Source organism: Diabrotica undecimpunctata, chromosome 9, assembly GCF_040954645.1.
Source record: "Diabrotica undecimpunctata isolate CICGRU chromosome 9, icDiaUnde3, whole genome shotgun sequence".
NCBI lineage: Eukaryota > Metazoa > Arthropoda > Insecta > Coleoptera > Chrysomelidae > Diabrotica > Diabrotica undecimpunctata.
In genome coordinates, this window is record NC_092811.1 from 77,512,608 (window position 1) to 77,535,686 (window position 23,079).

Below are 23,079 nucleotides of genomic sequence, written 5' to 3' on the forward strand. Positions count from 1 at the left end.
ATATGAGATTTGTTTATTGAAAACTTTTGAGTGTGAATTATTTCATTATTTTTATTTCAATATATAGTGTTAGATCATATGTGTTTTTTATTATTCCGGTATTCTCTGGACCTTACCTTTCACATGTAATAGCATAGATATTGAAGCACGAATTTAACCCTGAGATAAAAGAATTAAAAATTGTGATAGAGTCATAATCATATCATTTAAATAATTTTAATTAATCAAAAAAATTAATTAGCTAATTATTGCTTGGCGCACCAAGACTTTAAATATCACAATAATATATATATAATACAACCGTGCTTTCACAATGCCATCATTAAATTAAAATAAGATTTTTGTGTTTAATAATTAAGAGTGAAATAGCTTACTACAAAGAGGTGAAAGCCTAAATCAAATTATTATAAACAGAATATTACGGCGGCATTCTACGAATCTATAGAACATGTACTTATAGTTTTAAACTTCGGGTACACATTTAAGATACCTACTGTATGTAGGAAATATTAATAAAACTATTATAACAGGGAGGTTTAACTTGATAATTTGCAGCCAAGGTAAGAAATAAAAGATAATTGAACTAAATCCAATTCAACCAGGGAAACTCTATAAGGTACAAATGAGTAGAAATTTTTAACTGCACATGAGCCACGGTACGGTTATATATGGAGAAACTGACCAATTATAATTTCATTATCGAAAAGAACTACCCTAGAATTATTTTTATAGTTTTCCTTATGAGATTGTTTTATATTAGTGCAAATTAGAGAAAAATAAGCGTAAATTTTTTTCTCTCTATTTTTGCCAAATCATTTGCCATAGATCTTTTGATAATCTTGAATATTATCGCAGAATCCAAAAAGTTTTAATAATCTCTAGACTCTGCTCTCTATTTTTTATTTTATTTCCATATACATTGTAGTGAAGTATCAAATATCAGTTTTTTCAACAAACGATAAATTTTTGATAATGCAATACATTAAGAAATGCTTAGAAATAGATTTTGTTTTGCACTTACTTATTAGGATGAGGTAGATTCCTATGTAAGTATGGATCATAATCTTCTTCTATATCATCCCTTTTATTCCTAAAAAAACAAAATAAATGAAATACTTTTATTATTCATATCTTCTCGAAATGAATAATAAAAGGGATTCGATAATATTGCACAGAAATAGTTTCCTATATATAAATAATATACTATATATATAAACTTCCTCTTGAATGTCGAAGTGGGGTACTTCAGGAACCCCAGCAATAAATTTTCTTTAATATATATTTTAATTGCACAAGTTGCCAACAGCGCGTTTAGATATGCATTGAAACAAAGCCTCTTCCTTCCTTCACTCTTCACTCTCGACGTCTATTAAAAAAATTAATATTAAACTCACCAGTTTTCCAGATTGAAGCGCGTTAATTTTTATTGCGCCGAGCAATATAATATACAGTATACTCCCTTCATAACGAACACGGTTATTACGAGGTTTCGCTTATAACGAGGTACATTAGATGTCCCGTGAAATTTCTATTAAACTATAACCCTTTATAGCGAGGTAAATTTGCTTATAACGAGAGAAAATAAGATTGAAAAACGTGTTTTTTACGTTTTGGCCCGGCCGTAGCTATAAATAAATACCCTTTTTAACTGCGGGCCGCCCGCAATAAACTTCTTACAATTTATGATTCTTAGTCGGAAATGTAAAATTTATGATTCACAAGTGTCATTGTATTGGGTTGACCATTCACACCTAATAATATGGGTCCTAATAGACAAGATGTGGAAAGTGTTTTAAAGGTTGTCAGAAATTTTATCCAAGGACAAAACCCAAATGAAGAAGCATAAAACTGTTTCACATCTCTATAAAATATGATAGATAGAATACTGGACAATTTAAAGCAGTCAAAAATGACAAAATAACTTTATACGCTTTATACATATTTACAGAATACAGATTTTTTGTTTCAACATATATCATTAACAGTAAAAGTAAACAACTCTTTTTTGTTTTAATGCATTTCATTGACAATAAAAGTAAACAACTTTGTTTTAAAAACGCCATTCAAACAATATTTATTAGCATCTTATATTGCTCCGAATGGCTTCACTATAGAAAGTTAATGTTTTAGAAAACTACATATTCATGTGTATGCACAATATTATTGTTGTTGGATATAACGAGATCCGCTTATAACGAGGTAATTAGTCTGCCATTTCAGTTCTCGTTATAGAGGGAGTCTACTGTAATATAAATTTTTATAATGGTATTAATCTTAGCTCTAGGTTTAAATATATATATATATATATATATATATATATATATATATATATATATATATATAAAGAAGTAAACGTTAAATATTGGGTTTGCAGCAATAAAAAATGAAACGTGTACTCTTTTAAATTTTTATTCCAAGCTTTCGGACATTGGTTATGTCCTTCATCAGGGAGCTACAAATGTGATGAATAAATTGTTGGCGTTGTTATAATTAATTAAAAAATTCACTACTTACAAACTTAATGAGGTTATACATTCTATACCATTCTACAAAAAAATACAATACAGTATAATAAAATAGCGAGCCATTCCACTGCCTCAGGTGTTAGTTTGTGGGTTTCGTTTAAATTTACCTTCGAATCGGGTGGCTGGATATTCTGGGTTCATGTGGTGGACTGTTTGTTCAGCAGCATTGCATTTGTCACATAGTAATGTGTGTGAGGACTGTGATTTATTGCATACTCGATGACCTATCCTGATTTGATTAGCTTCTTCGTTCCATTCGCCTATCCAATGTTTATCGACTGTGAAATTATTTGGAGGATTTTAGCTGTCTTTGATAGCGGGTTTCGAGATCTCAGCCGCAATTGGCTCTGGTTTAGTTGATTGGTGCAGGCAGTCGCTGTGCTAGGGTATAATGGCCCCTCTTCATAATCGGCGATTACAGACAAACAAGCGCTAGCACGACTGTGTAGAGGGTATACTCGGCTACATATGCCTATCATTGCCTATGATCGCCTACAACCGGTGAATTGTCGACTTTTTGGACACGCATCAAAGGGAATCGCTTGATGCCTGCAGTTCGACTTACTATTACGGGCAATTGTATGGACGCTTGCAAGATGATTATGCCGATTATAGACGATCACATCATCAGCCATCATCGCTGATAGTGTAGTGTAGGCATAAGATTGGGTTTGCAAAACTAGTACACGCGCCCTTCGGTTTTTTTAAATTTAATTATATTTATTTAATCTTTTGGCAATCCTACAAAATTTAGTATTTATAATAACTTTAAAACTTCAATATTATGCTTGTGTAGTAATGTGAAACCACAATTTAATAAAAGCCCAGTAACCTTACCAAATATATTTTTATGTTAATTGAATGCAACACTAGATAATGCGCTTTTGACTGCACAGTAAACTGACAAACTGTTCTGTAATAATAAACACATAGAATACTAAATTGACAATGCTCCTGATAAACTAAATTTGATATAATTTTTTTATTTGACTACAAATCATGCATTTAGCTCATAACTGCTGACACAAAACCTTTAAACAACTTCAAAAGAAATTTGAAGAAAATTAACCAAGCATTTCAAATAAGTGCAACGTTAATTGTTTTTAAACATACAACGATGTAACGATGTAATATATTAAGGATGAAACATGTTGATATTTTTATATGTAGCTGATCAACGACGGAACTGACATTACATTATCAGCTACAATGTTCGACGTGAATTTGACAGGTGTTTAATGTGAATATAGTTATTCCCGATATTTTAATGTTAAACCGGTAACATTATGTGTTAAGTCAATAACACAGGTCTGCGACCAAAAAATTGTTTAAAATTTAATAACTGATTTTCATACTGTGTTTAACGCTGATTTCGGGAAAAATAGTAAAAAAATTCCATTACGTACAGTTATTTCACAAAATGATATAATAAAGAGTAATTAGGAGAAACCAGCAGTATTTTCAAGTCAGCACTTTTTCTTGCCGTACCCCCTTCCCATCCACCATTAACAAGCACTGAGCCTTTGGAAATGTCTTACAATTCACAGCAGCTTTTCGCTAGGTATTGTTTTTGTTAGTGCTTTAAAGTAGTGACTATTGTCTTGTATCGTGAAGTTATTGTGCTGTCTAGACATTGGACATTGGCTACTAGAGAATGTATAAACATGACAGAATGCTTCTGTTACATTTATGGTAAATATACCGTTAAACATTAAGAAAGAAACGTTTCCAATTTGATTGACAAAGTGTATTTTGCTTATTTTGCCTTGAGCCCCCACATAAAGTTTGTTCAGTGTGTGTTGAAGAACTGAGGTAATGGTTTCAAGGTAAGAATTTCTTACGTTTTGAAATACCAATGGTTTAAAAGGAGCTCAAAAATCATATTGATGACTGCTATTTTTGTTCTTGCAACGTATGAGGTTTTAATTTGAAAAAGAAAATAGATATTTCTTACCCTAACATTTTTCCTCATGGACCTGAAGTGCCACAACCTTCTCCTCCAGATTCTTTAGATAGAGATATACATGATGATCACGAGCCATTGGATCAGCAAGGTGATAGTGAAGAAGACAGTAAATGTTTTAGTAAAAGAATCGGCAGATGTTTTAGGATCTAGATTGAAAATTAAACATGTGTTTGTTCCGAAAACATTCTTTTCTTGGTATCGATCTAGAAAAAATATTTTGTTATTTTTCTTCTCCCAAGAAGATGACCTGGTGTTTTGCAGTGATGTTCTTGGACTTATGACACATTTCAAACTAGAATATGCTCCTGATAAGTGGAGACTTTTGATTGATTCTTCAAAAAGAAGCCTTAAAGCAGTACTTCTACACAATGGCAATAAGTATGCTTCTATACCAGTTGGACACTCGGTTTACTGGAAAGAATATTACGAAAACATTGAACTGGTTTTAAGCAAACTGTGCTATTCAGATCACAAATGGACATTATGTGCTGATTTAAAAGTGATTTAAATGCTCATCATCATTATCAATGGCGCTACAACTCTTCGTGAGTCTTTGCCGCGTTTACTATTGCCTTCCATGTTTGTCGGTCCTGTGCCAGTAATTCCCATTGTCGCACTCCCATTTTCTCTAGATCTTGTTTGACTGCATGTTTCCACCTTTTTCTAGGCCGCCCTACAGACCTTCTTCCCTCTGGCCTTTCACAGAACACATTGTTTATAAGGCGATTGTCGTTACTGCGTTTCACATGCCCTGCCCATCTGAGTCTATTGGCCTTCATATATCTGACTAGATTTTCTTTTCCGAATGGAGACTCTAGCTCGTTATTGTATCTGCCCCTCCATTTGTTTGTCATGCTGTCTCTGCAAGGGCCATATATCATTCGAAGAATTTTACGTTTCCACACCAGCAATTTATTTATTTCTCTTTTTGTTAGCGTCCATGTTTCACTTCCATACGCGACTGCTGGTCGTATTATGGTCTTGTATATCCGGATTTTTGTACCTCTTGAAAGAAGTTTTGACTTCACTAGATGTTGCATTGCAAAGAAAGATCTGGTTCCTGTCATTATTCTCGTTTCAACTTCTCGTTCTAATTTGTTGTCATTTGTGATTGTTGCTCCTAGATATTTAAATTCTTTAACCACTTCGAAGTTGTGATCATTTAAATGTTGCTTGGTCAATAAAGTTCCTATACAAAGTTCCCTTGCTTTCTCTGTCATGGGATAGTCGAGACAGAAAGCAACACCACATAAAAAAAAGCTTGACCCTTGAGAGAAATCTTACAAGTAGGGGTTAAAAATGTTAATGAGAGGAAGAGCCCAAAAAGATGTTATTTCCACCACTTCACATTAGGCTGATAAAATAATTTTTCAATGCATTGACTAAAGAAGGGGAGTGATCTGTCATTAGAAAACTAATGAAAGATCACTTCCACCACTTCACATAAAGTTGAGGCTGATAAAACGATTTGTCAAGGTATTGACTAAAGAAGAGGAGGCAACTTTGTGGACAAAATGGAAACAAATGAAAAGGCAGCATGGACATGGACAACTTTAAGAAGCTGCGCTGTAACATGAACAATCAACTTCACCCTCTCCACTCACATCTTGATACTTCCCGGCAAACCTTGGTGATGTCAGTAAAGCGAAAGATTTCACCAAGGCATCAAAGAAATACCAAGATGCCAAGGAAGATAGAATATGAGCATGATAGCAAACTACTGCTGGATCATAAAAAGAGATGATTCTCAACGACTTCTCAGCAAGAAAAGCAGTAAAATAAGCTTTGACAAAAAGCGAAAGCGTTATTATAAGGACTTAGGAACCTTAAAGAGAAATATAACTGTCATAGAAATTAGTTTAGAATATTATTAATAAATGATCTAAATTTTATAACGTTGGAAAAAGGTGAAACATTACTTAAATTTTATTATTATACCCAAATATACTTCTTACTTTGTGAGAAAACCTGACGCGATAGACAAAAATGGTTTGCATTTTTGAAATCAGCGCAAGAAAGTACATGAAAGTCAGTTATCAAATTTCAAATAACTTTCAAACAATATTTTTTGCAGGCCTGTGTAATCTAATTCTTTTTGGTAAATTAATAAATTTTCTTTAATTTGTATGTATTTGTATCTGATTAAATTGCTTTAAAATAAATATTCTTTGGCTTTGTATGTTGGTTTATTTAAATTCGATTGAAATAATGAAATAATAAGCAATATCAGATGATTCCATATAAGTTTCGTTGTATATATATAGTGCTATAAGTATCTTTTATATTTCACAAAAGTTAAGGTTAGTGCAATAACTTTTATATTAAAGACTTACTTAGAACTTGTATCTGCTGCCATATTTTCTTTCAGTATTAAAACTAATTGAGATCAAATTAGGGAAATATTGATATTACTTAAATCTTGAAATTTTAATAAACAAACGTATAAATCCAAAAAGTTATCGAATTTTAAATATGACACTACAATATTGACAATATTTCAGAAACGTCACATCAATAATACATTATTTATTATTTATAGAACTTTTCTGTAGAAATATGTTTATTTAATCTTTTTAGGTGTACGTTCTATTATTGTTCTGCTTTAATGTTATTGCATCAGATAGTTCTTGAGAAGGCATTAAAGAATTTATGATTTTAGATTTTTTGTCACAAATTTAACGAAAAATTGAAAAATAGTTTTTAGTTTAAAATATCTCAGTGGTGTACTATTGTTTCTTTAAATAACATGAAACCATTCAAAGCAACTAATAAATCGTCAGTTTATAAGACAAATTATAACACTACGTATCTCGGAAAGCGAAGAATTTGTGGACATACGTTTATATAGCAAACTATTAGGTATTATTTCTTCATGCAGAATAACTCAGTGAAGTTTTTTGCACTTATTTGCACACCCTGTATATTTTACAAATATGACACAAATTACAAATATGATATTGCTCCTGACGACGATTGTAATATAGTCAGTGTATCCTAGACAATGAAAGTCTTTTGTGGACAGATTTTTGAGATCATCTACTAAGGTTGCCTAAAGTAGAGGTGACAGAACTTCGTCTTGTGGACAGCCTCCGGCTCTTGCTTTGATGGTTGCTTCATCAATCGGTATTACCGCAGATGTGCCTCGTCTACTCATTACTTTTATTAAAGAGTTCTTAATAACATTATTAAATGCCTCTTAAATAGCTAAAAAAGTGGCCATTCCTCCATTGACTATAATCCTATTTAGATCATCTAGCCAGAGTACGATCCGTAGATTTACCAACTTGGTATGCATATTGATGATTACTTGATATGCATATTCAGGATTATTGTTTAGCACTTCGTCTCGTATGTACCTATCCTGAAGCCTTTCCAGGGTTTAATAGAAAATATGGTAGGATTATTAGTCTATTTGCCACTGGTGTTAAGTCTGATACTTTACCTACCTTAGTCAAGTATATGACTTTAACCTTTTGTCGTATTTCCGATACGACCCCTATGCGATCCCGACTTTGAGGAGCTTGCATATGTGTGGTATTAATACCTATTATCCCATATGCAAAAGTATCGAATAAATGCCATGCGTCTCTGGAGACTTATATGGTTGAAATTTAGTTATAGTCTATTTAATTCTGTTTGAACTTGTAATTGCTGCTGCTATTGTATGTTTATTCGACTATTTGCATCATTCAGAATTGTTAAGGCAGGAAAGTGTGTGTTTATGAATTCTCTAAGACTCCTTTTTGGTATCTATAAATTTGCTATTAGCCTTCTTTGGGAAACCTACTTCTTTAATGGTAGCTACATCCTTTGCCAGGACTTTATGGATTTGAGAGCAGGTTGGGATATCAGTAATCTCCTTGCAAAACTAATTCGTTGTGGCTTTCCGAATTTCTTGATTAAATTTAATTTCTGATAGAAATATATTAAGCTCATATCGTAAAATATATCAGTATCATACCAATCTGTTAATATATCACTTAACTTGCTTATGCCGAATATTAAACTTATATTTCTTTTAATGAAACACGTCGGTTTGTTTCCCATATTGGATATAATTAAACCCTCAGATAAGATGAAATTCAAAATAGACTCACCTATTTCGTTAATATTCATACTGTCCCATATGGTATCGTCTATCTAGAGCTTCATTACCTCGAAAGTAGTACACTACCAGTTTCTTCTCTCCTACTTCCGTGGTTATAGTTAGAATACCTGTAACAATATCTTTGGTACAATCTACTGTGAATTTTACACGATCTTGGCGTTATAGCTTAGCTGTGTATAAAATCTTACCTTGTTTAGTTGATATGCCAGCAATTTTCTTGCCTATCCTTCAAGGCTCCTGCACGAGGACCACAACAAAGCCTTTTTGTCCCACTCCCTCAAGCGAATCTGAGGTTTTGCTTCCAGAATTTCTTCAGAAGCCACCAAGATGGCCTTTTGGATTGCCTTAAGCTTATTCACATCCATCTTGGCTTCTAAAAATCCTATTAGTACTGTCGCAACCTTAACAGAAGTTGCACTCCCGATTCTTGCGAGCCTTTTTTCTTTACGTTTACTTTTGGCTAGTGTGTTTCCGTCTGACTTTTGCCTTTTTTACCTTTGGCCTTCTGTGTGTGTGTGTGTGTGTGTGTGTGTGTGTGTGTGTGTGTGTGTGTGTGTGTGTGTGTGTGTGTGTGTGCGCGTGTGTGTGTGTGTAGTTTCATTTTATGACTAGAGGCATATTCCATTAGCCTATTATCTTGTAAATTATTAATTAATTTTTTTTAAACAATTGTTATAGAGAGAACCCATGACAACAATAAAATCTAATCTTCTATTGACTTACATATAAGTACGTACCTACATAAATTTTTTTTATTATCGTTGTATTTTTTTTATTTTTTATTTTTTTTTTATTCTTTTTTTTATATTTCTATTTTTGAGTTTTTTTCACCTTTTTTTTTACTGGAAGGAAAAGGGAAATATAAGGTTTTGCTGATTTATTACATACGCTTAGGGGTCTATCAAGGCGATTTGCACAACACAAAATTAGACCACGGATAGAAATTTTAACAACTGGGTACTTATATAACTAACTTTTTATGGTTGAAATATATACACTGTTTCCATAATACATTTAGAAATTCAATTTCATTTCACGTATGTGGCGAAAAATTATTTCATATAAATATATGCAAATTATTGGTTTTTATTAAATCTGGTAAATTGAAAGGTCTTTTAATAGGAATTGTTTTATTATTGATATACTCGTATATTTTTATTATAAATTGGTTTATACATCGTGTATTTAATGAGAAATTTAAAACTAAATGCTCAATTGAGCCTTCTTCGCCACATTCGCAAAATGGAGTTTTAGCTAAATTAATTCTAAATTTATGTAACGGAGACAGAACATGGTTAAATCTTATTCTACATAGTCTTCTAATCACATCTGTTACGTCCCTCCACATATATTCTCAGTTTTTATTAATAATTTTTATTATTTTATTTTTATATTTTAATTCTTTACTTAACGTGTGTGTATATCTTGTCATCGTAAATTAATACGGACCTGTACAGTCCCCCCCCCCTAGTCTTAAGGGAGCAAGCTACGGGACGACACGCATTTTCAATCTTAGTTTAGATATAGTCTTGTATAAATCGGCGCGACAAACACTTCAGTATTTTAACCTGACCACGTGACCTTGTGAGATTTTGTTCCCGAATCAACCTAGTGCACTGAGGAAGAAGAAGAAGTATACATCAACATCACAAGTACCGTACTTTGATTGCATACACACATAGTATTTATATTAATTGATAAATTTACATATAACTTATTTTCATATTAAAATTAAGCCAGCACCTAAATAAACAATTATGAGTGAGTGTCTCTTATAGAACTTAACAATCATTCATTGGTCCTTCAGATCCGCATTAAAATTAGTTTAAAGTAATTTATTCAATTAAAAACGTGATCAAATTATATAAAATTTTAAATATATACTGCATAGTTTCTCTCAAGGTCGTTTAAAATCATTGAAAAAATTATTATTATGTTATTTTAAACATAATTCTTTATTAAACAATACTTCTAGTGGAACTCAAAATGTGTCCGCTGATCCACATATTAGATCAAAAACTAATATAAATCTTCCTAAACTAAATTTAAGTATATTTGCGGGCGAGATTACAGATTTCCCCACATTTATAGATTTATATAATGCTCTTGTGCATAATAATTCTGATCTTTCTAATATAGAAAAGTTTAGTTATCTTCTGCAATCACTTAAGGGAGTACCTTACAATTTAATTAAAAGCATTAAGCTGCAAGATTCTAATTATGTAATTGCTTACAACACCTTAATTGATCGCTACGAAGGTAAACGAGACTTATCTAGAGAATTATGGAAAAATATTCAAAATGCCAGTGTGGTTAAAACTGATGATCCTGTTTCACTTAGAAAATTATTAGATATTTTCAATGAAAACTTAGCCTCTTTAGAAAAATTACTTTTTTCTCCCTCTCAATGGGACTTTATTCTAATGAATTTACTGATGGACAAATTGGATGTAGAAACAGTTAGAGCTTTCGAATTACACTTTGCTTCAAAAAATGTACCTTCCTATGAGGAAGTTTATAAGTTCGCATTGCAGAGTTGCACTTCATTGGAGTCATATAAAAGACAAGTCAGCAAAAATGTTAAATCTATTAATTCCGATACTTCTAATAACGTAAGGTATTCATCTCGTCAAACTTCTACATTTTTGACCAGTTCTGTCAAAAATAAGTGTCTATTTTGTGGTTCGGATCATGCTTTATTTAAATGCAATCAATTTCTTGCTGGATTACCTCAAAAACGTTTTGACTTTGCTAAACAGAATAAATGTTGTATAAACTGCTTGTCTAAAACTCATGTTACGATCAAATGCCTTTCATCCAAAAGATGTACACATTGTAATAAAAAACATCCTACTGCTCTTCATTTTGATAATCTCATTGCGAATGATCATTCTTCTTCTTCTTCTCACAACGAGGTTGCTAGTTCATCTAACGATCCTATGCCTTCTGTATCCGCCTTATCAAATACTTTGACAAATAATGTCTTGCTAGCTACAGCTACAATCTATGTTCTCGATCGTTTTGGTAAAGCCTTGGAAATTAGAGCCTTATTAGACAGTGCGTCTCAAGCTAACTTCATTAGTAAAGAATGTGCAGACAAATTAAGTCTCCCTAAATTCAATGCGGCTTTATCGATACAAGGTCTTGATAGAATGTGCACCCCAGCCAAATCAGGCGTAAAATTGAACATTTCTTCGTCTTATGACATAAACTTTCATTGCTAGATAGATGCAATAATTCTTCCTCAAATCTGTCAAAACATGCCAACTGTTCCAATTTCTTTAGACAACTTGCCGTATCTTCAACATTTAAGGTTGGCTGATAAAATGGCAAATATTCCAGGTAAAGTTGATGTTCTATTAGGAGCAAATATCTTTCCTTACATCTTAACAGCAGGAATTATTAAAACCCGTAATGATCAGCTTTCAGCTCTTAAAACAAGTTTCGGTTATATTTTGATGGGAAATATTCCACCTACAAATATAACAAATATTCATTCCTTTTTCACGTCATTTTCTGCTAATGATTCTGAGCAATTAGATGCGACATTAAAACAATTCTGGGCCATTGAGGAAGTACCAGAAGTTAAATCTTATTCTCCGGAAGACTCATTCTGTGAGAAGCTGTATACTCAAACCACTTGTAGAAATTCCGAGGGCAGATTTGTAGTAAAGCTGCCTTTCAAAAACGAAATACCTTCTTTTGGCGACACGAAACGTTTAGCCTTACAAAGATTTAGTTCTTTAGAGCGCAGATTTGCCAAAAATGAATCACTTAAGATTCAATATTCAAGCTTTATCAAAAGTTTCATAGATAATCATTATTTAAATCCTATTCCGCCAAGTACGGCAATAAATAATGCTTATTATCTACCACACCATTGTATTTACAAGGAGTCCAGTACTACTCCATTGCGCGTTGTGTTTGATGCTTCCGTACACGCCCCTAACTTTCCGTCTTTAAACGATACCTTATATTCAGGTCCAAAATTACAAAATGATCTTGTAAATTTAGTGCTTAAATTCAGGTTTCATAAATATGTCTTTACTGCAGATATTAAATCCATGTTTACTCAGATTCTTATCGCTCCTGAGCAACAAAGATTTCAAAGAATACTTTGGCGTTTTTCGGAACAGGAATCTATTGCTGAATACGAACTTACTCGGGTTACTTTCGGTGTGTCTAGCTCACCATATCTTGCAATTGGTACTCTACAGCAGCTAGCCCTCGACGAACCGGACTTACCTGTAGCCTCATCTATACTTCTAAAAGATACTTACGTAGACGATGTGGTGACAGGAAAGGATTCTTTAAAAAATAGTGTTCTTGCTATAAAAGAATTAATATCTTTATTGAAACGTGGTGGATTTGAGTTACGAAAATGGGCAAGTAATGCCCCTAATTTATTCTCTCTCGCTAATATTCCTTTGGATCATATTCTGCAACAGTCTTTTTCATTTGACTTAGATCAATCTTCATTGAGGGTATTAGGACTTGGATGGAATCCATCATCTGATGATTTCTTTTACAAAATTTTACCTCTTCAAGCTTCCTGCACAAAGCGAAATCTCTTATCCCAAATAGCTCGCATATTCGATCCTTACGGTATTCTTAATCCTGTCACTTTGATAGTGAAGACTATTATTTAACGTCTTTGGCTACTTAATTTAGATTGGGATGCAACTCCACCTTTGGAAATTACTTCAAGGTGGGAACAATTTAAAATTGAACTGCCTATACTATCTAAGTTTACTATACCTCGTCATATTTCTTTAAATGCAATTATTTCCTGTGAGCTTCATGGCTTTTGCGACGCTTCTTTACGTGGATCTTCTGCTGTTACATACCTTCGTGTGTGTTATGATACAGGAGTCATCAAAACTTATTTTCTTTTAGCCCGAACAAAGGTATCTCCTACCAGGGTACAAACTATTCCTCGTCTCGAGCTCAATGCAGCAGTAATTCTTAGTAAATTATTATCTTATATACTGCAGACTCTCACTATACAGTTTAGTAGAATTTACGCATGGTCAGATTCGACTGTTGTTCTTCATTGGATTAATTCACAGCCATATAAATGGAAAACCTTCGTCAGTAACAGAATTTCTTATATTCAAGACAGGATAGCTTCAAAACACTGGCAATATATTCCGTCTTCATTAAATAGTGCGGATCACGGATCCCGTGGACTTTTCCCTGAGGATTTCTTAAATACTCCTGCTTGGTGGGTGGGTCCGGAGTTTCTTCGCACTACTGAAGATAACTGGTCATTCTCTTTGACCGATTCTATCGAACATAACTTAGAATTGAAACAGAAAAGTTGTCTTTTGTCTTTTCCATCTGATCAATTTGTCGATAATCTCTGTAATCGATTTTCTTCCTTTTCAAAATTAAAACGTATCTTTTCCTATGTTCTTAGATTTGTTGGTAACCTAAAATCAGTCAATCAACGAACAATTGGAAAGCTTTCTATTCAGGAACAAAGTAACGCTACTAATCAACTAATTAGATTAGTGCAACAAAGATATTTGAAGGAGGAAATAGAACAGGTTAAAGGTAATTCTATAAAATTCAAATATTTGAAAAAATTAAATCCCTTCTTTGATTCACATGATCTCCTAAGAGTGGGCGGAAGACTTAGCCAGTCAGAATTAGCGTATGACAAGCGCTTTCCTCTTCTTTTACCTTCTAAAGGTAATTTTATCAAATTACTTATTTCGGAAATTCATATTGTACATCTACATGCAGGCATTCAAGGTACGCACTTCGCCTTGTCACAAAACTTTTGGATAATTTCATCCAAACGTGTTATTCGTAGTGTTCTTTCAAAATGTCTTTCCTGTTGGAGACTAAAACCTCAAAATTATCAGCCACCTATGGGGGCTCTTCCCGACCTACCGATATCCAAGGCCAAACCATTTTCTTGCGTTGGCGTCGACTTTGGCGGTCCTTTTCTGATACGAGCCAATAAGCTTAAAAATGCTAAACGAACGAAAGCCTATATGTGCCTATTTGTATGCTTTGCCACTAAGGCTTTGCACTTAGAATTGGTATCTGAACTTAGTACCGAGGCATTTTTAGCCTCATTCAGACGTTTTATAGCACGTCGAGGACGTTGCTCTGTTGTCTATTCTGATTGCGGAACAAATTTTGTAGGAGCAAAATCCTATTTGGAAGACATTAAGTCACATTTTGATAAAAACGACGTCATTACATGGCATTTAAATCCTCCGGCAGCTTCCCATTTTGGTGGATTGTTTGAAGCTGGTATAAAAAGCGTAAAAACACATGTGTCTAGAGTCATAGGCGAACAGGTTTTAACCTATGAAGAATTCAATACATTACTTATACAAATAGAGGCTGTCTTAAATAGTCGTCCCTTATGTCCTGTCAGTAAGGATCCAAATGAGTTTTCAGTGTTAACACCTGGTCATTTTCTTACACTAGAGCCTTTAAAGATAATTCCCGATCGGGATTACAGTGATGTTCATTTAAATAGACTAAGTCGTTGGCAATTGCTGCAACGATTACATGCAGACTTTGGCAAAGATGGAGCAGAGAATATTTACATACTCTTCATCAACGCTCGAAGTGGCATAAAAATGAGGGTAATCCTAATATAGGTACACTCGTACTAATACGTAATGAGACCAAGCCTCCCTTACAATGGCAAATGGGTCGAATTAAAACTTTAATTTTTGGTCAAGATGATATTGCTCGCGTAGCTATCGTACAAACCGCGAAAGGTGAACTTAGGCGACCTTTGGTTAACCTATGCCCTTTGCCTTATATTGACTAAAAATGCAAATATGCATTTTGGTGGGTGGGAATGTTACGTCCCTCCACATATATTCTGAATTTTATTAATAATTTTTATTATTTTATTTTTATATTTTAATTCTTTACTTAACGTGTGTGTATGTCTTGTCATCGTAAATTAATATGGACCTGTACAGTCCCCCCCCCCTAGTCTTAAGGGAGCAAGCTACGGGACGACACGCATTTTCAATCTTAGTTTAGATATAGTCTTGTATAAATCGGCGCGACAAACACTTCAGTATTTTAACCTGACCACGTGACCTTGTGAGATTTTGTTCCCGAATCAACCCAGTGCACTGAGGAAGAAGAAGAAGTATACATCAACATCACAGGTACCGTAATTTGATTGCATACACACATAGTATTTATATTAATTGATAAATTTACATATAACTTATTTTCATATTAAAATTAAGCCAGCACCTAAATAAACAATTATGAGTGAGTGTCTCTTATAGAACTTAACAATCATTCAACATCTTTATTAAAATTTGAGTTTTTGAACCACGTTGAGGACTGTATTTTTGGTTTTATATCTTTCTAATATAATCCTTTGTTGGGCCAATTGTACATTGTTTGCCATGAATTTATTATTTTTTTCCTTATATGAGAATTTAGATCTTCAATTATACATTTATATTCTGATTTTTTAGATAGTTCATTATATTTAGCAATTTTGTCTACTATTTCATTATTTAATATTCCACAATGAGATTTTATCCTACAAAATTATATTCGATCCTCTTAATTTTATTGTACCCACCAGGATTATAATTTCAGATAAAACATAATTAAACCCAATATTGTTATATTTAGAAATATTTTTAATTTTTTGTACTAAACTTTTACTATCAGAGAATATAACGTAATTGTTCCTGGCAAATTACTAATATATTTAAGTGCTTCTAATATTGCTATTAATTCAGCGGTATATATCGAGGTTTTAATATTTAGATCTACTACTGTACTAAATTTTCGATCTGGATCGTAAAAGGCAGATGTAACCTTTAAATCTGATTTAGATGCATCCGAAAAAATATATGAATAATTAGGGAACATAGACTTTATGTCAGCTTGGAACACGCTATTCCGGATATATTGTGAGAATTCTAAATAGTCTCTAAGATATCCTACTTTTAAGCTGTCCAATTCTGTTTTAATTCTATTTAATTAATAATAATTTAATTTAAATTTTTCTAATTCTATTTTAAAACTTGAAAATTCTCTTGAAGTTGAAATGTCCTTACTAAGTTGTATGCTTACGTATTTGTACGATTCAATAATAGGAATTGTAGGCTTTTTTTGCCAATATTCCTTGACTAGATCGTAAATACTGAGCTCAAAGCATTTTTGGACTACCGGACTTTTCTTTGCACACATTTTTAATAAAAACTTCTCCGTTAAATAATCTCTTCTGAAATTTAGATTAGGTTCGTTGCATTCTACATTTAAATTTGAAATGGGTGTTCTCTTAAGTGCACCTATACTTATTCTTAAGACTTTATTTACTAGCCTATGTAATTTCTGCAGGTGAGTCTTCGTTGCTTGACTATAAAAAATTGACACATAATCTATTATTGAACGAATATAAGCTTTATAAAAGGTAAGCGTAACATTTGGATCAGCTCCCCAACTAGTATAACACACTGATCTTATTGCATTTAATCCATTTTCTGTGTTTGTTATTAAGCAGTCTATGTGTTCTTTCCACAATAACTTCCTATCTATTACCATACCCAAATAATTAATGGAGGATTGAACCTCAAAATTAACGTTATTGAACACTATAGACTGTGGTAATCTATGTTTTTTGGAGAAATGGTTTTTTATATTAAAATAATACTCTTCTATTGTCGAAAACATTTCACTCATTATATTGATATCTTGATCAATTTCAACTTTAGGTACATATATACACACATCATCAGCAAACTGTAGAACATTTCCTCTTGTGTTAATTTTTTTGTGTAATTCTGAGGTATAAATGAGATATAGTAAAGGACTAAGGATGCTTCCTTGCGGTAATCCAACATTAGAAATTTTTGGATCCAATAGTTCATTGTTGATTTGAAGTTGTATACTCCTATTTGAATACAATTTTATTATTTTTTTACCAAAGTCACTGGGTATTCCTATCTTCTCCATTTGTTGATAGAGGATATTTAATTTGACATTATCGTAATATGCACCTTCTACATCTATGAATAGAGATACCAGAGATTTACGTTCAGAAAAGGATATATAAATGTCTAGGAGAGGGTTAGCTATATTTTCTGATCTTAGTTTACGAAACCCATATTGTGTATCACTAATTTTGATATTTTTCTCTAACCATAATTCAAGTCTTCTCTTTACCATACGTTCGAATGTTTTTAAAATACACGATCCTAACGAAATTCCTCAATATGAATCCGCTGAGTCTATATCTTTATTTGATTTTAAAATCGGTATAATTACATAATATTTCCATGATCCTGGAAATTCAGATTTCATCCATATTAAATTAATTATATTTAACAACTTTATTTTCTGACACCTTGGTAAGTAGTACAGCATAATATAATGAACATTGTTTAAGCCAGGAGCAGTATTTTTATGACACTTTAAACTGTATTCTAGTTCTTATAGAGTAAATTCATTTAACAAATAGTGTGAATTATTATTATTCACTTTTTTAGGATGGTTTACATTTAAATTTGGTAAACCCCAGGGCGGAGCTAACTCGTTTAAAAATTCTTTAGTCCAATTATCTTTCTTTACTTGATTTTTTGGTACATTATAAGTATTTTTGATTTTTTAAATTTCTTTCCAAATTTCTTGGACCGGAGTATTTTTATTTAATTTATTATAAAATTCTCGCCAAGAAGCTTTTTTACTTTTTAATACCTATTGTTTTTTTTTAATTGCCTCTGCTTTCTGATCGTTTATGTAGTTTTTATATGTACTATTTCGTTTAAATTCTAAGAAAGCTTCTTGCTGAAATTTTATAGCTTGTGCACATTCTGGGTTCCACCATTTTTTATTAAACTTACTATTGATCGTCATTTTTTTCTTAGGTATTGATAATTCACAAGCATCATTAATTATATTGATAAATGTATTATATATGTTATTAATATTTTCATCAGTATTTATATCTTTGGTATCAATAGTTACAAGAATCGAAGAAAATAACGACCAATCTGCTCTGTTCACTTCCATCGGGTTCTCTCATTCTTCTTCTCAACATGCCATTCACCAAAGTGCGTAGGCGACTATCTTATTACTAGAATTCTGTTCTTGGCGGCGTGACACAGCTCGCCTGTATTGTGTATTCCTGTCTGCCCTGACCTAATTGTTTGCGGCCGGCTCCTCTCCTACCTTTGATCTTCCCTTGTAGGATTAACTGTGGTATTTCATATTTTGCTCCTCTCAATATGTGCCCAAGGTAACCAATCTTGCGTTTTTTAATTAATTCAAAGAGTTCTCTTTCCACGCCGGCTCTCTTAAGGACGTCATCGTTTCAAACTCTATCCACCCAAGGTATGTGCATCATTCTTCTCAATGACCATATTTCAAATGCTTCAAGTTTGTTGATAGATGTTTTTTTTGAAGTCCACGTTTCCATGCCATAAAGCAAGAAGGACCATATGTAGCACTTGACCATTCTGTAGCGTATTTCGAAATTTAGGTTTTGATTACATAGGAGCGGTCTGAATTTCACAAAAGCTTGTCTTGCCATTTGTATTCGGGTTTTTATCTCTTGTTGTGGATCCGATTGGTCATTGATTGTGGTGCCAAGGTATTTAAAAGTTTTCACGCGTTTTATGCGATCGTCACCTATGCATATTATCGGGTTTTCTGGAGGGTTTCTGCTAATGACCATATATTTCGTTTTCAAAATGTTGATTTTGAGGCCATATTTTTTACCTATGCTATTCACCCTATCAAGTAGTAACTGCTGATCTTCCAAATTATCAGTTATAATCACTGTGTCGTGATTAACTATTCGTGATTCTCTCATTAACTATTGTTATATTATTAACATCGCTTTCAATTATTATTGGAAAGTGATCAGAACCTAGAGCTACATTATTTACGTTCCAATCAAAACAGGAAGATATGTCACTGGAACATATAGTTATGTCCACAGCTGATTTATTTCTAGTGTATAATCTAGGTATTATAGTTTCGGCCCCATTATTTAAAAAACATAACTCACAGTCTTGTATTGCTGTTAAGAGACTAAGCCCAACCCTATCATTCTGATCGCAACCCCATGCATTATGGTGTATTTAAACTATTAAAAAACTTTTTCCATTTATCTGATACGTTTAAATTTGGTTTTGCATACACTGAATATATATTAAATACTTTATTTGATTTTAATTTACTGACTGTTATTGATATACTCATAACCTGATTGATTTTATGATGATTTGGATGACCTGTGAACTGAATGTATTTTTTAGTTAGAATAGCTAATCCTCCATAACCATCATCTCTATCTCTCCGAAATATATTATAACCATTGAAATTAATATTATTTTTTTCTTTTAACCTTCTTCTTCTTTAAGTTCCATCTTCTATCGAAGGTTGGAAATCATCATGGCTATGCGGACTCTGTTGACTGCCGCTCTAAAAAGTTCTGCACTACTGCATTCAAACCATTCCCTTAAGTCCTTAAGCCAGGATATTCTTCGTCTTCCCACATTTCGCTTTCCTCTGATTTTGCCTTGCATAATAAGTTGTAATAATGCGTGTTTTTGCCCTCTCATCACATGTCCTAAGTACTCAAGTTTTCGTCTTTTGATAGTTAATATTGTTTCCGCCTCATTTCCTATCCTTCTAGTTACTTCCACGTTTGACATTCTTTGAATTCATGATATTTGTAGGATTCTTCTGTAACACCAAAATTCAAAGGCGGCTAACTTATTCAGATGGACTTGTTTTAGTGTCCACGCTTTTAAGCCATAAAGAAGAGTAGAGAACACGTAACATCGAAGCATTCTCAGGCGTAGTTCTAACCTTATATCCCGACAACAAAGAAACTTTTTAAGTTTAATGAATGATGCACATGCTATTTCAATGCGTGTCCTAATTTCTTTGGTTTGGTCTACATCTGATGTTATCCATGTTCCTAACTATTTATAGTTGTTAACACACTCAATCGCAGTATCTTCAATAGTCAGTTGTATATTTGCATGTGCAGATTTATTCATGATCATGCATTTAGTTTTCTTTAAATTTATCTTCAGTCGGTACTCATGACAGCGTTCATTAAGGCGTTGCATTACGTTCTGTAAATCATTGTTGTTATCCGTCATTATTACTGTATCGTCTGCAAAACGTAAGTTATTTAAAACTTCATTGATAGATATATCTTCTATTGAGTCTGAGAGAAATTTTTTTGAAATACCGCTTCACTGTAGACATTGAAAAGTAGTGGGGACAGCAGGCAACCCTGGCGGACTCCTCTCTGTATTTTGATATTTTGGGTGTACTGGTGGTCAACTCTTACCTTGGCAGTTTGATTCCAATATAAATTAGATATAATTTTCATATCACGACCATATCATATTTTTGCTTTTTAATATATCTACAAGCTTTTATGTTGAACCTTATCAAATGCCTTTTCAAAGTCTACAAAATGTGGAAATGTCCTGATTCATGTCCATGCATCTCTGAGCCAGCACATTCATGCCGAACAAAGCATCTCTTGTACTCATACCATTTCTAAAGCCAAATTGTGTGTCACTAATTTCATATTTAAGAGTTTTAACAATTCTGCTGTGAATTATTTTCAAAAATGTTTTAAGTGTGTGGCTCATTAAAGCTATTGTTCTGTGATCTGAGCAAGTTGTTGCACTTCGCTTTTTGGGAATTGCTACAAAGGTCGATTGCAGTCATTGTTTGGGGATTGTAGCAGTCTGATATATTAGATTAAAGAGTTCAACTATTACATCAATAACATCTTCATCGATGAGTTTTAATAATTTGATTGGCACATCATCTGGTCCAATAGCTTTACCCTCTTTTTTGATTTTGATGGCATAGATGACTTCTTCTCTTAATATTGGTGGTCCGGTATCCTCGGTGATTTCTAATGACAGTTCTTCTCTTTCATCATTAAATAGTTGTTGGATGTAGTTGGTCCAGTGACATAATATCTCCTTCATATCAGTAATAATATCCCCTTTATCATTTTTAAGGATATTCGTTCTTGTACGTTTTCTAGAACCTGTCATTTCTTTGATTTTTTTGTGTAAATTAAATCTATCATACTTTTTATCCAGATTTTCTATTTCCTTGCATCTGTCGAAGAGCCACCTTTCTTTTGCCTCTCGAATTTTCTTTCTGATGTTTCTCTGAATTTATTTGTATTTATTCTTTTAAACACGTTTCACTAATTATGGCTATATCAATATTATTTTCAAAAATAAATTTCTCAAAATGACCTTTATTGTGTACAATGGACCTAGCGTTCCACTGTACAATTTTGAACTTATTCATTATCTGCGAGAATACGACTTAAATTATTTTTAAAATCGTCAAACATTTTTATATTGTCCAAAGTTATTGAGTTATTCTTTAATTCATTTTTAAAAGTGCTTATAATCATATCACAAACAGAGTTTATTTTACAGTTATTATTTGAATTTGAGCTCATTGTTGATTGGGAATAATTAGGGATATTTCTATAATTTTGATATACCGGTTGACTACTAGTAGATGGAGATGAAAGAATCTCCTTATGCTCATCTGAATATCCTGAACGGGGATAATTAGGATAACTTTCTAAATTTCGTCTGCGTTTAACTGGTACTGAGTAATGAGTGCTTTTATTTACATTCTTTGTCACCGTTGCCTAACTATGATCATATTTTTTATTAGCCTTACTATAGGATAAATTTTCTGTGGCCATATATGTTTTATGACGATGAAATTCTTTACAATTTTTCCTATCCGTTGCTTCATGATTTCCTTTGCATAAAATACATGCTGTCAATTGAGAATTACAAGAATTTGTTTCATGTCCATTGCCGCATTTTCCACATCGAACTTTACCTCTACATTGTGTATTAATGTGACCGTACCTCATGCATTGTCTGCATTGAATTACTCGTGGAACATATATGTCTACATCGTAAATAATTTTTTCTATTAATACCTTTTTTTTAATGGCTTTGGATTATTGATCCATTCAGCCACGATATATAATACATAAATACTGTTTGCTACGATATTAAATATACGGATACTATATACATATGCACACATATACACACTTACATTTTACGTTTTTGATATCCTTGTCAATACTTTTTATTACACCTTTTTTGTATGTAAAGAAAGTGGGTATATAAGCCTCGTAATTTTTTTTCCTTAAATACTTTAGATTCGACTAATTTGTTGGCACTATTGAATGAATTTAATTCGACTTTAACTTTATTTCTACCAGCTACAGAAATATTTAAAACGTTATCCCTGATCTCCGGTTCTGCGTTTAAAATTAATCTAGCAGTAGAAATTTTATGAAACTTACCTATGTTTCCTTCTTTACTTTGCACAAATACATAATATGGACTTTGGTCCGTTGATCTATATTTATTTTTTTGTTTTATTATTTTTTCAATACCACCTGTTTCGTCGCTTTTTCCATTTCCGCTAAATTCCATATT

At 32.6% G+C, this 23,079-nt stretch overlaps 1 protein-coding gene across 1 annotated transcript in view; it reads right to left on the reverse strand.

Annotated features, from left to right (window-relative positions):
- LOC140449703 (proton-coupled amino acid transporter-like protein acs) overlaps positions 1-6,989 on the reverse strand; it is a 131,814-nt gene extending 124,825 nt beyond the window's left edge. Inside the window, exons 1-2 of the mRNA XM_072543002.1 lie at positions 6,825-6,989; positions 1,022-1,090 (exon numbers count right to left, since the gene is read on the reverse strand). Of these exons, the coding sequence (XP_072399103.1) occupies positions 1,022-1,090; positions 6,825-6,847 (92 nt within the window). The 5' untranslated portion in view covers positions 6,848-6,989. The remainder of the gene's footprint in view (positions 1-1,021; positions 1,091-6,824) is intronic.
- Between the last annotated feature and the right edge of the window lie 16,090 nt (positions 6,990-23,079).